General features: G+C 36.2%; 1 protein-coding gene across 1 annotated transcript in view; it reads right to left on the bottom strand.

Annotated features, from left to right (window-relative positions):
- The window catches only part of DMBT1 (deleted in malignant brain tumors 1), an 85473-nt gene that overhangs the window by 35676 nt on the left and 32887 nt on the right, over positions 1 to 16910 (bottom strand). Inside the window, exons 4-7 of the mRNA XM_075200940.1 lie at positions 11096 to 11418; positions 9822 to 9846; positions 7598 to 7624; positions 1747 to 2069 (exon numbers count right to left, since the gene is read on the bottom strand). Coding sequence (XP_075057041.1) covers positions 1747 to 2069; positions 7598 to 7624; positions 9822 to 9846; positions 11096 to 11418 — 698 coding nt within the window. The remainder of the gene's footprint in view (positions 1 to 1746; positions 2070 to 7597; positions 7625 to 9821; positions 9847 to 11095; positions 11419 to 16910) is intronic.

Raw genomic sequence — 16910 nt, 5'->3', positions numbered from 1 at the left:
GTTGCTGTAATGACAACATAAACCCCTGTACATTACATGTTTGAAGCTACATTTCCAATGACTGCAAAACCTCTAGGATGACATGAGATTCTGTTTTCAAATGTGCATAAAGTTGGACTTTTAAATAGAAAGACAGAGGAGTTACTTGACCTGCAGCCTACAGAGATTAAGAGAGTTGGGATGGGATAAATGTATTTTACACCAGTCGGTGGTTACAGGGGTAAGCGGGTTTTTCTACTACACAAACATCTCTAATGATTTTAAAACCTTTACATTTTTATTTCTGAATGTGAGAATTGATGCTGTCTCACATGCAATGACACCACATATTTGCCCCATATGGAGAAGTATATGGTCTGACAAGCATAAAACAATCTTCTTTGTTCATACCATATTTCTTTATTGATTGGACACATGTGTGGGATTCATTTACCAAGCTGAGCATGCACTAAAAAGAACCATTTCCAGTTTAATAATGGTGTGCTTTCTACAAATTTGCTCTATGTTTTATATATATATTATATGATGTGCTTACATGTAATCTGATTGCAATCAATACAAAAATTGCCAATAGTGTGTTATTTAAGAAAATCTACTGATTACATAGAAGTTACTTTAAATATGCTGTAAAATTAGGGAAATAATTAACATAGTTCATGTCAACATTTATTGAGTGTAAAATAGCATGAATTAATCATTACATAGATTATATTGTCACAAAGCATGTTAATTATTTCTTAGTCAATACATTGTTTTTCAGAATATCAGCAGATTGCAACTATGACACTTGCTTTTTAAACATTTAAAATAGGTGTATTTCCTGTCTTTAACATACCTTTTCTGAGTCTCAGTTTGCTAACTTGTTTTGGCATTAACATTAAATATTTTCCTTATTAGTAAGACAGGTTAGTGTGTAGTGCTTTAATGTTGCTATATAGGCTACACTAAGCTACCAAGCATGACTCTTTTGCCTAGTTGCTTTGGTTACACAAACTGGATTCATATTGATATCAAATTGAGATAACAGATAAATCCTAGAATACGGCCTACATAGAAAAAGTAATAGCCATATATATAAATATATAAAGTTTTTGTTCATGTACTATTCAATGGCACCTACATAAAGCACTAGCAGCACCTTTTTCTAAGTGATATAAATATAGTGAACAGACTATTAATCTATAGAAATATATAAGCAACCTCAGCTCAGCACTTCACACAAAGTATTATGGTGATCATATTGTGATTCAATAGTCTACATAATGACTCTGACACAACTGGATGAATGATTCATACTTGGGTAGAAGTTGCATAAAGGAAGCACTGAGTAGATGTTGGAATAAATAAAATGGGTTGATAGAGGAAAATGAATGACAAGTAGAACCATTCAAACAAATTACTTAGAATGCACTACTAAAAGTGGTTGATGAATTCCAAGAATCGTACTTTGATCTACAGTCTCTGAGGCATATACTTGTTGAGGGAAATGCTTACTAACTAGTATGTTTTCCTGGTAATTCCTTTCCTGTTCAACTAAGGAAAACCCCTTTGTGAACCTGATTCACCTGATTTGTTATTTGTTCTCTCATAATGTTTGCTTTAATTTGTTGTTGCAACAACAACAATTCTTGTACCCCATTCTATCTCCCAAGCTACATTTCAGATGACATCCAAACCTCCTCAATCAGGATGCCTGGCATTGTCTCTCTGTATGTACAACAAACAAATAAAATAAAGTATAAATACTGGCATACCTGAGCAGATGACACCTGCATCTTCATGGTGCACACAATTATGAGAGCCCCATCCACGATGAGGACATTGGGACAGATACTGTTCATATCCAAAGCAGTCCACGTCATCCAGAAGAATACTCCCAGTCCCTTGCCCAAAAAATGCACTATGTAGAGCTGAAACTCCATATCCACAATTCAGCTGCCTGCATACAACATGTGCATCATTGATATCCCAGCTATCATCACATACAGTTCCCCAGGCATTGTTATAGTAGATCTCCACACGTCCAGCACATCTGTCCAAGCCGTTCACAAGTCGGATAGGGTTACTTGCTAAAAGAAAGTAAAAGGTTCATAGCGGATTAAAAATGATAGAATAATGAGTGCAGCAAACACAAGCAAATGAATTGAAGTTTAGTGGTAGTTATTCAATCTGCTCATGTATGCTTCTCATTGACCTCACCATTTTGATGAACTAAGTACATTTTTAAAAAAAGACCCAAGAAATTAAGAAAATTATGCAATCATTACATTTACGTGATCAACAGCTAGAAAGATACCAGCTATTGACCAATGTAAGTTTATTATGTATTTACTGTAATGCCCCCATATATTAGCTCCAAAATGCAAGCATATAAGTGTCCCATCAATATAACATATACCTTTCCAAAATGTCACTATATAGGTGCATTTATTTTTATATTATTTATAATGTATTTATTATATAGACATGTATAACATGTGATGAAGCCCCAGGAAGGAGCAGCTAGGAGCAGTTTTTAGGTATTCAATGTAATGAGCATAGTGGAGAAGTACAGCAAATAAAAGTAGTGTGAGAAAGGGTAGTTTGACAATAATCAAGAGTGCCAATATGTTTGTGCTGGGTTCCATAACTACTGGGAATATAAGCAGGGGAAGGACAGATCACCAAACACCATGAAGGCTATACAGGCATTTAATGAGTGAGAAGAGAGGGGGTGGGGGGGGGGGGTGAGACCACAAACAATTCATGTTAAGGACAACAGACAGATAGCCAGAATGGGCAGATGCAGTGGAAGTAAGCTCCAGTGCAGTTATCTGTCTGGTTGGAGGGGTAGAATGTTTTGTTATTGGGTTGTGTATTTTGAAGTAGAGTGTGCTGTGATTGGATATTATGGAGTTGCCAAGTATCCATGATACCAGAATTTTCCAGTGTCTGCTCCCTTAAGCTGCTTGGTTCCATTCCCTGTCTCTGCCCTCCTAACAAGCTTAAGCTGCTAAATATAAGAATAATTAACAAATATTGCAGAGCTGCAGTTCAAATTCAATTTTTTTGATATTATGCACTTATTGTTTTGCTGTTTAAGTAGGAAGTGCATGTAATACCTTTTATGCAGATGGGGAAAGTACACAAGTTTGCCTCTTATTGAAGGGCTAGGTACAGAAATGTTCCTCACATTCCACAGATAACAAAAAACTAGATACTGTGCTGTGGGATGAGATGATTAAGTAGCAATTGAGGAAGAGAGTGTGCATTTTGTGGGTGTTCTGGATTACCAGTGGCTGGAGAGGCTAACTAAGCTTGAAATATAGACTACTTTTACATTTTTTAGATTTTAGATTCTGATTATCCTTAGGTAAATGGAGTGCATCAGTGGTCGAAGTGGGGGTGTATACGGTGGTATGCCATACTGCCACTTCTCCTCCTGCCTTCATTGTATAACTATCAAATTACATTCACTTACATTCCCGTTACATTTTCCAAACCACCACTTCTAAATTCCCATATGCCACCTCTAAATGTCCCTTCGACCACTGAAGTGCATACTAAAAATGAAAATATAGCACATGAAATAAATACAATTCCTATATTATTTTATTTTCAGGACTTGTTTAAGACATGAATGAGACTTGGTCAAGCAGCGTTTGTTGAGGAAAATGTTCCAGTTAATGTAGATGTGGAGAAAAGTACACAGGACTTTGAATGGACATTTTTCTTTTTCCCATTATGCACTTTTCTATGTGAACAAGTAATTCTGTAGATGGGCGTGCATGCGGCACTCTGGGGGGCCATACACTTTTGTATGCGTAAGGATGAAAAACAGGAGTAAAGAACAAAGTCGTCTAGTATTTATATGAAAAAGACACAGCATATACTGTATTTAGTATTTAGGTGCTTTGTTATATGCGTACCAAATATACAAATCAAGACATATTTGTAAAAGCAGTTCCAGCATCTAATGAATCCCACTGCCAGGATTGAAACTTGATCTTCTATCCATATCTTTATTAAAATTGTCCCCACTTTTAATATTATTGTTCTTATAATCCTTATTATCCATGATTAATTTGTTTTCATTGTTTTTAATGCCTCTATCCTATCATTATTTATTCTTATTAAGAAAGAATTCATTGACCATAAAAGTGTCTTTAAAAACGGCAACTGCCTATTATGCTTAGGAACTGTCTTGGTTTAGTTGTTCCTTTTTATTTATAAATATAAATAAGTGATTTTAATGTGTAGTTAGGACAATAATGATCTTAATCAATTCATAGAATATATTAGCTGCACTTACTTTTACTCCATTGTCAGAAAGAAGTCAACAAAATAAGAATTGTCCCAACAAATGAGAATAGGTGATAGCTTGATCTTTTGTAGAGAATCAGCACTCAAAACAACCCAGTTGTTGGTCATTGCTCAGAAAAGTTAACTATTATAAAGTTTACCAAGCCTCTTTTAAGACCTATAACAGACCCCACAATTTCACTGCTGAGATGTTTTTATCCAACTTTTAATTTGGATTGTTATATACTCCACACAATCCTAAAGGAACAGGTCTGTTTAGCAATACTTAGCAACACTCATATATTTATGTGGCTGATCCATTGCCCAAAACAAATATGTAAACTTTTGCTTTGTTTTCCACATTCATATTAGGCTGTAAACTCAGTACCCACTCACATACTCCCAATATATGTTTTTATGTCTCTTAATGTAAGGATAAATGTTGCACATCTAACTTTGCTGTGGTACACTGTATGTTTATACTTAGAAATACTACTATTATTATTATTATTATTATTAATAAACATTTTTGCATCAAGAACGTGACAGAGCTCTACTTATACATCAGTTGAATTAAAAACATGCACATATTTTCTCATAATAAATTAGTCCTATTTTTTATTTACAGCTGCCAGTTCATTGGCATATCTTGTCATGCTGCCTACGCCCAGGTCATTTTAATCAAGGCTACGGGTAACTAAATTAGATTAATCAGGTCACTGAGCACCTGAGATGACCACACACTTTGCAGTAATCGGTGATCAGATTAACCACACCAGCGGCGCACGGAGGATTGTCGGGGGGTGGTTTCCCCCCGCCGACCCCAAAAAAAAAAAACAACCCAGAGAGAGTTGCTGTCCTATACAGCAACCGCGGCGCTGTCTAAGAAGCGTCTGCGGCGGTGCTATATACAATACAGCACCACCGCGGACGCTTCTTTGACAGCGCCGCGGCTGCTGTATAGGACAGTGGCCACTTAGTTAGCGCAAGGGGGGGTTTCTAGAGACTCAGAAACCCCCCCTGCGTGCGCCACTGCACACACTCTGCAGTAATTGGTGATCAGATTGACCACACGCTCTGCGGTAATTGGTGATCAGAATTTTAGGTAGTTTCAATCAATATCTTACCAAGAATAATAACATGTTCAACTGGATTACTGGTAATTTTGTGCCCACACAAGCAGTGATTTGGGGTAATATTGATCAAAAAGGATTAGCCAAATCTTAAACCTCTAGAGGCATACTCTATACAGTTTGTGCTGTATTATTAACTACTGTTGCATATGTTCTCACTCTTCATATTTTATTAATAATAAAAGAACGTATAATTCTAAGTGCCATTCTTTCTAAAGGTTTTTGTGGTTTCATGCAAATAGACAGGATATTAGTAACCCTCATTTTCATTCTTTAATACATATAATCCAATAATGTTTAAATGCAATTGTGTTCTCCACTGTAAAAATTTTGCATGTTAAAAAATAAATGCAAACCTGCAACAGTTTCTGTTTGGGCCGTTGTTTCTGTAAATATATAAAAAAAAATACAAAATTAAATAATTACGATCCAATTAGTAAAATGACAGCATATTTATAAATTCATATTTAAAAATTTGAACTTGCAATAGTCCATTCACTGTTTGATGTAAAAAAAACTAATAAATATGTGTATCTTTTAAAAATTTCTTGGAAATAGCAGAGATATGAATGGTGGATTAAATAGCATCACCTTCCTCATGAGTTTTCCTAAGGTGCCACAAAACTATGCAGTGCTGGACAGTCGGTGTAATAGATTACACAAAAACCATACACAGAAACAGAACAAGGACATACTATGGTGATTAACACCATTAATTATTCTTATCCTTAACTAATCCTCCATCATGGAAATGATATTGCAGGCACAGGACAGGAACAATGATGTACACTGATATACAGTATACTGGCTGTAGCATCAAGCCGGTAGTCATGCACCGTTTTTCCTGATGATTTTTCCAGTGATTTTTATGACAAGTGTGTTCAGCACTGCAGATCACTGAAATAACATTATGCTGTATATTGTTGGCAAAACATTAATTCACTCATATGAAGTGCAGAAAAACTTGCATAGAAGGGGATCAATTGGGCACTGTGACAGCAGGAGCCAGGGGGTGGTCCCACTTACACTACTGTTAGTAGTATCTATGGGTCATGTGACCCTTGAATGAACACTTCCCACTGCCTCTGACAGCATGTAGGGGCATATCAGTCCACCTTGGTAAGCGGAACTTTTTGGTCAAGTGAAAATACCATTGCTTTTTGCTTCTAAAGTTCCACTTTTCCACCATGCCCAAAATATCACTCAATTAAGTATAAGTACATATTTGCCAGAGCTTGTAAAAAAAGTGCAGAGTTTGATGAAGAGAAAAACTGGACATTTACTTTCAACTTTGAAAAACACAGATTCCTCTGCGCACTACTGCCAGCTATTTTGGAAGTTCAGCACAGTCCAGAGGAGCCAAGAAGAGGCACAATGCTTTTCAATGCAGGACTGCTAGTCTCTGGGGCAGGTGCATGCTATTTTTGCAGCCCTCTTACAATAGAGGTGATAACACTGCATAGGCCAGGATGGGGATTGCTCGCATTTGCTACCACTATGGCAGGGGGACCCCAAACTTGTGATTTCTCTGTTGTAGTGGAAACCAGTCCAGGCTGTCCAGAGCTATGGCTGGTTGAGCATGTCTACCACAGGGGTAGCACTATTTACATATTAATTTTTTCAGGTGAGGGCTATTTATTCTTAAAAGGTTAAAAGGGTCTGAACATTTATTTACCTATTTATTTAAAATACGATGGTGTCCCTGAGTCTCTAGGAGTCCTCTCCCTTTAATTTTCTGAAGGCAGATGAGGAAGTGCAATCATCGCGCCCCCATTGACCACCAACAGGAAATAGCTGTGTAGTGCAGGTAAGTATTTGTTTAACGTCTTTGAACCGCCTGTGTTTTAAGGACAAGTCTCACTTAACACATACATTTTTGAAAAATCTGAACATTATGCAAAGCACCGATGCTCTTAAAACACTCCATGATCTGCTCATTCTACAGTTACTTTCAATGAGTCTTGTTACTTTCTGAAAGGGCCTCACTCTCTTTGGTCTCCAAGTATCTGGATTTTTGAAAGGTATGCTTTAAATATCTTAGCAACAGAAGGGTATATTTAAGTATGCTTTGTTAAAATGTTATAAAAGCTTGCATTCTGTTTGCCATTGTTTTAGTTTTAGCAAAAACAATGAGGAATAGATTGTAGTTCTTTACATTCTGCCTTAGTATATATTTTTCTTACCTGCTTCTAGTGTCGTTTGGTAAATACCTGAAAATCAATGTTCAGATTTAGAATCAACATAGAAATGTTAGAAATTAAAGGTTTAAAATTATGTTACAGATGAAACTTAGCAGATATGTTCATTGAATGACTGTATCACTCTAAAAACAAGCCAGCTAATAAATTAAAATTGTAGCAAGCACATATCACTGCCAGCAAACCCAAACGTATAGTGATCCTACAAGCCAGATCGGTGGCCAAATTAATTTGCAAACATGGACAGACAGAAAACCAAGTATAGATTAAAGCACAATAGATTAAACTAAACTGTGTGCTGTTTTTCATTTATCCACAAACCTGTCAATTGTAATAAAAGCCGCCAACTAGACAATTGCTACAAGTAATTTAGTTACGGTTATCAATTGCCCTGTATAGATGGAACGTAGTGCAAAACCTAATGGTACAGTAGCTACTGAAATTGTATCTGCAGATTCTGATGCTGAACCTTAAATGCAATATTTTTTAAAATAAATGAGTCACAATGTCAGTTGTTTGATTATAGATGTTAACTTGATTCATTTCAATTTGGTTTTTTTTTGTGGAAAATACAGAAGTGGCTTAATATAGTTATAAACTCCATTAACTATTATTACGTTAATGTGTAACTATATTGTTACTTCAGCATCCATTAGGAACACATTTTAAAGAATAACATACATCCAAGTTTAATATATTTTATTGTTTTTGTTGATCTGTAAAGTTTTTGAGAACATACCTGAACAGGAGACAGCAGCATCCCAGTTATGATTACAATTATGGGATCTGAGTCCTCTGTGACTGCACTGCTGTAAGGACTGTACCTTTCCTAAGCAATGCATCTTATAAAGTAGAGTGTGAGCAGAATCTTATTTGAAATATGCATTTTGTAAAGCTGCAGTGGAATATCCACCTGTAATAATATGTGTATCATTGATGACTCAGCTATCATCACTAAGTGCATATTTCATACAATTTTCTGATAACATTCTTCTTGATAAAATGCATAGCGTGAGAATAGGACAGTAGCTATAACAATGTAGTAATAGTACATAACTGTACATTTTTCAGACAAATAATAATTATGCAAAAAATACTTATTATAATTATTACTTTTATTATTACAATTAATTGCTACTATAATGGTTCTAGAGGTTTTGGAGGTATTGTATTCTTAAAACTTATGTCACTCTGATTATGTTTAGAGATGTTCACTGACCCCCGTGTTTTGGTTTTGATTTTGGATTTGGATTAACTTTGTATTTTGGTATTGGCAAAACTGCTTTTGTGTGTTTTGGTTTTGATTCCCTATTTTTTCCTAAAATCCCTATTTATTTTCTAAAAGCACATAATTTGGCTCTTTTGTTTTTGCTCCTACATTATTATTAATAACCTCAATAACATTAATTTCCAGTAATTCCCGGTCCATTTTTGTCAAGTGACAAGAACACTGCTACCCCTCCTGTTTCTGTATGATCAATGGCACTGGAGAGTGACAAGAACACTGTTATCCATGTTTCTGTGTGAGCAATGGCACTGAGCAATGGCACTGGAGAATGGAGAGTGACAAGAACACTGCTACCCCTGTTTCTGTGTGAGCAATGGCGCCGCATCTCCTGGGGAGGGAGCAAGGAAGGATTAAGATACTGGAGGCCCCCGGGCTAAGGGTACTGTGAGTGGCGACGGGCTCCCCAGATGCCAGAGGCCCCTTGGCTCTAGTCCAGTTAGACCTCGGGTTAATCCGGTCCTGGAAGGGAGGTACAAAATCTGCGAGATCCGACAACGCAATAATGATGTTTTGCCTCGATTCAGATCCGAGGATGCGCGAAAGTACCGAGCCGGCTCGCGAGCCTATTCGGATCCCCTAAGTTCGGGTGGGCTCGGTTTCCAGAAAACCGAGCCCGAGCATTTTTACATATGATTATGTTCTAAAATGTACTCTGGTTCTGAGGTCTTTCATCAACTTTCACCTATAAGACATGTTTTGTGAATCTCCACATGGATGCACAGGTACCTAAATGATTTGCTTTGGCTATTGACACCTATATATATTTTGCACCTGTGCGTTGTTTAGAAGCCAGGGGACACATGTGGAAACCAATGATGGAAGCACTATCAGAAATATTAATCTGTCGCTACAGAACCTCTTTTATTCCTTTAATCTGAAATTTAATACATGAAAAACTAATACATTAATTTTGTGGCTTACCTGTGGGCACATCCGGGGATGGGTTCTGAGCGTCTGAAAGTGGAAGTTTATTATTAGTGAGTTTTAGGTAGTAAAATACATCAATCAGATCAATTTTAAAATGTTATTATTTTAACTTGTTTGATGCTAAATATTTTCTACAATGCCTGTACATTACTTCTGATTATCTGCACTAGATCATATATGTCAAACAATATTTTGACTTACATGATTAAAATTAAGTGATAGATAAATTTTACCTATTGCCAATATTGCTAATTCAACAAGGTCTCTATTCCCACCTGAGATGATCTATGTGTTGTACTGCAATGTTGAGAATACTTGCCATGCTCTACTTTAAATCCATTTAAGCAATAGCTGCCATTGCTATGTCATATACTGTTGGTGAACAGACAAAAGAGATGAACACATACATCAGTGACCACAAGCTCAGCACCTGACACAAAGATATTTTGGTGAAAATGTTGTTGATGACAATTTTTACAATTTAGCCCCTAATGCCAGCATTTCCTTTCCAGCTCTCCCGAGGGTAACAACCTATTTGAACATGTGTCCCTTACCTTTACTTTGCTCTGTGATATTCATTACTTCATAACACCTTTTAAGCTACATTTCCAGTGAAATACAAACCTCCTCACTCATAATTCTGTTGCTAAATGTGTGAAGTTGGACATTTAAATAGGGGGAGAGTGGAGAAATTGGAACATAAAACAATGAGATGTTTGGGGGCGGCATAAATGTATTTTTACTAGAGTAAGAGATTAAAGGGGTTGATACACTAGGTTCAAGTGTTTTCCCTCACATCATATCAATGAATACAACTTAATTTTGTATTATTATTATTATTATTATTATTATATACATTGCCTTCTTGTATGTACAACAGAAATATATGTATGATCTTATTACTAAAATATTCAGAGCAACAGTGGAATACATTAGCAGATGACACCTGCATTTTCCTGGTGCACACAGTTATGAGAGCCGCATCCATTATGAGGACATTGACCAGATAATGTTCATTTTCAAAAAATCTCATCCTGTTCATCTAAGGATAACGCCTTTGTGAACCTGTGTCCCTGACCTTTTATTTGTTCTCTAGTAATGATTTTGCTAATTTGTTGCTGTAATAACAAAAACCCCGTACCCCATTCTATCTCCCAAGCTACATTTCAGACAACATCCAAACCTCCTCAATCAGGATGCATGGCAGTGCTTCAGAGTGTTAACAATATAAATATTTTGAAAAAATATATATATATTTAGAAAAACACTGGCATACCTGAGCAGATGACACCTGCATCTTCATGGTGCCTACAATTATGAGAGCCCCATCCATGGTGAAGACATTGGGACAGATACTGTTCATATCCAGAACAGCGCACTTCATCCAGAAAAATACTCCCAGAACCTTGCCCAAAATATGCATTTTGTAGAGCTGAAACTCCATATCCACAATTCAGCTGCCTGCATACAACATGTGCATCATTGATATCCCAGCTATCATCACATACTGTTCCCCAGGTATTGTTATAGTAGATCTCCACACGTCCAGCACATCTGTCTGTGCCATTCACAAGCCGGATAGGGTTACTTCCTAAAACAAAGTAACAGACTCTATGTTAATAGAGGATTCAAAATTGCAGAATATAGAGTACACAAAAAATAAGGAAATTAAGCACTGTTGTGTTAATTTTATGCATGATGTTGCTCCTATCATTTCGCTTAGCGTGCCACTAACAAATAGTTAAAAAGTCACAAACTATTAAGAATAAAGGGTCATGATTAGATTTAATTAAGCAACAGAAAATTGCCCATCTGTTCCCTGGTGTTACCTATTTGTACACAAGACATTAATGTAATACAAATGGGAATATTGTCTTGATAGTGTTATTAATAAATATGAATGTTCCACTTTCCCCTTTCAAAATTAAATGAAAATTTTAGTCCAAATTGAAATGTCAATTAAGTAACGTGAACGATGACTGCAAATTCATATAATATAGCCGCAATGCAAATAAATTAAATCCAGCTGTATCAGCTGGATGTGTTTATATGTCATCGGCAATCACAATGCTGATATGCTCATCAGTCAATCAGAATCTGCTAGGTAGTGCTGCTGATAGTGCTAATCATCATTGCCTATTGCTGCATTAACCCTCCAGTAGGCACAAGACATATACCTCCTAGAAGTCGAATCTGCGAATGCATCCACATCTAATTTTTTTAAATTATGTACTTTCTATACTCAGACTACGCTTGGCAGCCACTGTCTGCTCATGTTCCACCTTTCCAGGTGAGAGGAGACATAGATCATCAATACACAAAAAAATACTCTAAATTAGCCATGATCTATACAGCTCCACAACACAAGCATAAAGCGCCAGTTTTACGTCAGGAGCAACAAGTATAGAGTAGAGGTGTGGCTTGACATTGTTAATAGTATAGTCACATTACCCAATTTCTACAAAATATAATAAAACTCTGTATTTCAACAAAATAGTCACATGCTATAGGTATAGATCTAACATTAGAGCACAGTGGCACAGTGGATTAGCATTCTGTCTCGCTAGCAATGTTAGAAATATTATACTATGTAACACTTTTTCTTTATATATTAATCATTCACTACGTCTAGCCTGTTGGGAGAATTATGTGCGCCTGTAATCTCTGTACCCAGCTTCTGACTATGAGGATATAAACAAAATAAAATAAAACACGGGAAGGACTACAGGAATAGAAATGGGAATAGCAGATGCTGAACCTTAAATTGTAGAAGTAAGCAATATTTTCTAAAATAAGTGCATCATCATGCCAGTTATTTTATTGCTAACTCATTTAAAAAATATTGTTATAAAACACAGAAGTAGCATAAATATTGGTTTAAATTCCAGTAAATATCCTTATTTTAATGTTTAATAATATTGTTAATTCAGCATCCATTAGGAAACATATATTTTAAAAAATAACATACACCCCAGTTTAATATATTTTATTGTTCTCCTTTTGAAGTTATTATGAAGTTATTGAGAATATTCCTGAACAGAAAACATCAGCAACCTCATTATTGTTTCAATGATGGGATCCCAGTCCTCTGTGACAGACTGTTCTCTTCCCAAGGAATGCACCTTATCGAGTAGAATGTGACCAGAATCTTGTTTGAAATGTGCACTTTGTAAAGCTGCAGTGGAATATGCACTAACTGTCTGCATATAAAATATGTATCATTGATGACCCAGCTATCATCATAAACTAAGACAAGGCTCTTGTAACATTCTACTTGATAACATGCATTGCTTAGGAAGAGAACATATGGCATTGTGATCACAGATGATGGGGCTCCCAAAATTGTAACTTCAATTTTTTTACTTTTGTACTTTGCAATTTTTAAAACACTTGTTTGCTTGTCTCCTTTGTGCTTGCTTTGTCTCAGGCACCAGAATTATTAAAAGACAACATATTGAAAGGCATTCATAATTCCAGCTCTGAGTTTTTTAAAAGCAAATACTTTTGTTGGTTGAAAAGATCTGCAGCTCAACAAAAATTCAGAAAAGCCATCCATTCTCTCTTTACTTTAAATTAAATCAACAGATTACTCCTAGACCATAAAGTGTATTGCTTGGTTAAATACCTTCTCTAGTACTAATGTTTAGAGGGTGAATGTCCTATAACTATAGCAGCTCCCAAACTACAAGTGATTGGAACGTTTCAATTTCATTATATTTTCTTACCTGTTGCTGTTGTTGTTTGAAAAGCTTCTGAAACTAAAAAAGGATAGGTTCAGTATCAACATATAAATGTTAGAATGTAAAGCTTTATCAAATTATGCTAGAGATGAAACAACTATTCTTATCAGAAATGCACTCTGAATTAATGTACCACTGTAAAAACAAGCCTATAAATAATAGAAAAAGTAGTGAGCACATGTCTTTGTTAGTATAACTTTTACAGACTGGGGTCCCAAAACAAATGAAAAACATGGACAGGTAAAAAAAACTTCCATGTCCATAGGAAGCTGTTTTTCGTCCATCCACAATCTGTCAACTTCTGATATTGGATGGAGGGCTAAAACACCTGTGTGCAAATACTCTACAAATCACAGGATTTTCAGGTAACTCTTCCTTCCGCATTACGCTCTTGAAATGAAGTGGGAGGGAAGTGCCGGTATGTCATATAGGCACATACCACCTAACTTCGAGCACTGGTTGAAGCCCATCTCCTGTGAATGCTGGTAGCGATCTTATTGATAAACTGCATTGTTTGAGAATGTAACAGTACTAATGGCATTGTGGTTACAGTGGATGAGGCTCCCATATTTCCAATCATAGCAAGAATGCTAGTGTCTTCTGTTCAAGTATGTGTTATTGTGAAGGTGTGTGGGCGTGCGATAACTGCGCATGCGCAGTACCTACAGTGCATGCGCCGATATCAGCGTGTGCATGGCCATACTGCAACTGCTTATGCGCCGACGGCGCATGCGCAGTTACATAGTAGAACCCCACTGTGTGTGCCGAATCAAGTCAGCACGTACACAGTGAGGAGAACCGCCAGGGGTGATGACATCATCACCCCTGGACACACACAACATCCACGTGTGTGGTGAATCACCACACACATGTTGCTGCTGGGGAGGCTGGGAGCTTTAGCGTCTGGACTATAAAAGCCAGACCCGGGACTCCGGCTCGCCCTCTCTCTGCCTGCCCCTGGACAACGAGCACTGTACTGCACTACACTAGTGACACACTACACTACAGACACACTAGACTACATAAAATATATATTATACCACACCACACTACACTACAGAAAATAAATATTATATAGGGACATTCTGCACTACAGAAAATACACTATACTACAGGAAACCTACACTAAGCTAGAGGGAAAGGTTTCTATACTACAGGAACGTTCCCTACATTGCAGATAAAGAATTGTACCCAAGATACAAGGATTTGGTAAGTATCATTGATAATATATATATATATATATATATATATATATATATATATATATATATATATATATATATATATATAAAGCTATATGTGTCTGTAATGTGGATTTAAATATTTATATACATTTAACTGTGTAGCTATTGTCTGATATCTGTTAAATCAATATTATAAATACTAACATTATTAAGGATACATATGTAAAGCAAAGATAGTGTAAGGAATAAAGGTGGTGAACCTAGGGTTAATTTTATATTGATATACTATGGTATACTATGTTATGTTAAACAATGTTATGATATATGTGTGAACTGTGAATGCAAGCTTTTCTATGTTAACAGTAAAATACTTTGATTTAAATACATACATATGTTGTGAGTATTGGTCATTTATAATGAATATATACTGTGAAGTACTGCAGAGATACAGTGGTTATTGGATAAATAATTCTGTAAAGCTTAAGTGTTATTTAGTATGGTCAAAAGACTGTGTAAAGCAACATTGTCTAAGGAAAAGTGCATAAAAGTGCAAGTTTTATAATGAGTGTATCTGAGAACAGAATAAGCGTGCGCATGTGAGGCGCAACCACAGGTCCTTTTACATTGGCGAGCCTTGGCCCAACTGTTTTAATTGTAATATTTATACTAGGATATAGTAGTGAAAATTGTGATATTGTAAACCTAATTCGGTAGAGGGGCGTGAACGAATAGCATAGGTACACAAAGGAGGTGATACTTATGTGTTATTAGCGTATGCCTTTTCTGGAAAGAGGTTTGGACAGATAACATTGTTTTACTTGAGGCCTAGAAGAAATACAATTAGTTGCAGAAAATATAGTTTAAAATTTAAAGTTTCTTGGATACTCATTGTTTTATTTCTTTCTTTAAGAAGGAATGGTTTGTCGCACTGTGAGCGTTTGTGAAAACATGGATTCACTTTTCAAGGTTACAACAGTCCTTTGGAAGGGTCCTGCTGAGAGGAGAAAGACGTTCCTGAACTGAAGAGGATCTTTCTGGAAGCAGCATTTTTAAGTCTCGGAGGCTTAAGGGGACTGGTATTACTACAGTGAGAAGTAACACTGAACATAGAACAAAAATTACTTCTGTATCTGGACAGGTGAGTATGAATTTTATTACATTGAGAAGTTGTCAGCAAATAGTATGTTTAACCCAGGGATGCCTAATAATTACATATCTGCTGAAAATTTATGGGCAACACTTTTAGAACAGGCATATACACATGATGCGCTGTGTAATCACAGGAGAACCGTGTTCAACAAAAAAACTAAACGTCTCCAAATTTTAGCAACATTGGTACATGCTTATGAAGATGGGATTTGGACATCTGAACAAGCTGAGATGTTAGTTAAAAACAAAAAGGACACTGATGCAAATTTTCATTGTTAGTGTGGCATTGACAAGGTTAAAAGTGTTTCCATTCTTGAAGCATAATTGGAAGAGAAAGATATGGCCAATATAGATAAGGGAAGGCAGATTTGTATGCTCAATTCCCAATTATTAGAGAGAGAAAAATATTACACAGATGTTGCTAAGGAATTGGCAGAACTGTATACAGAGATCAATGTATTCAGGGATAAGATAGCATCTAATGAAGTTCTAATTGCTGAATTACAAAGTGATTTATTCAATAGAGCACAGATGATGACCAATATGCAAAAAATATTCAATGAGTTATCACCCTTTTCCACAACACATAATACATCCATGAGTAGAAAGGAGGTATGTATAAGTGATAAGAGAAGCAGTGAAACAGGGAGTATAGGACATATTATGCCCATACTTACTCCTATGATAAATTACAGAAATCCAATAGCCTCAGTGGTTGACCCTGTAGCACGCACATTAACTTATTTCCCAACACCCATGGGGAATGGATCTAATGGTCGTGCACAATTTTTGGATGATCAAGTTTTTGGCCTAGGCAGCGGTCGGGAAACTGTACATGCCGCTCCTACACCACAAACAAGTGACGGTAATGACACAGGATTGCATGTTCCCCATCAAAATTATAGTATGGAGAAGACACAATTTATGTTGAAAATCCGTAAGGAAATTCCAAAATATGATCCCAATATAGACCCCTTTACCTCTTGCGATATTTTTGAGGAACATTGTGA

Source organism: Mixophyes fleayi, chromosome 3, assembly GCF_038048845.1.
Source record: "Mixophyes fleayi isolate aMixFle1 chromosome 3, aMixFle1.hap1, whole genome shotgun sequence".
In the NCBI taxonomy this organism is placed as follows: Eukaryota; Metazoa; Chordata; class Amphibia; order Anura; family Limnodynastidae; genus Mixophyes; species Mixophyes fleayi.
Note: the sequence above shows the minus strand (reverse complement) of the source record. Positions and strands in the feature narration are given on the sequence as shown.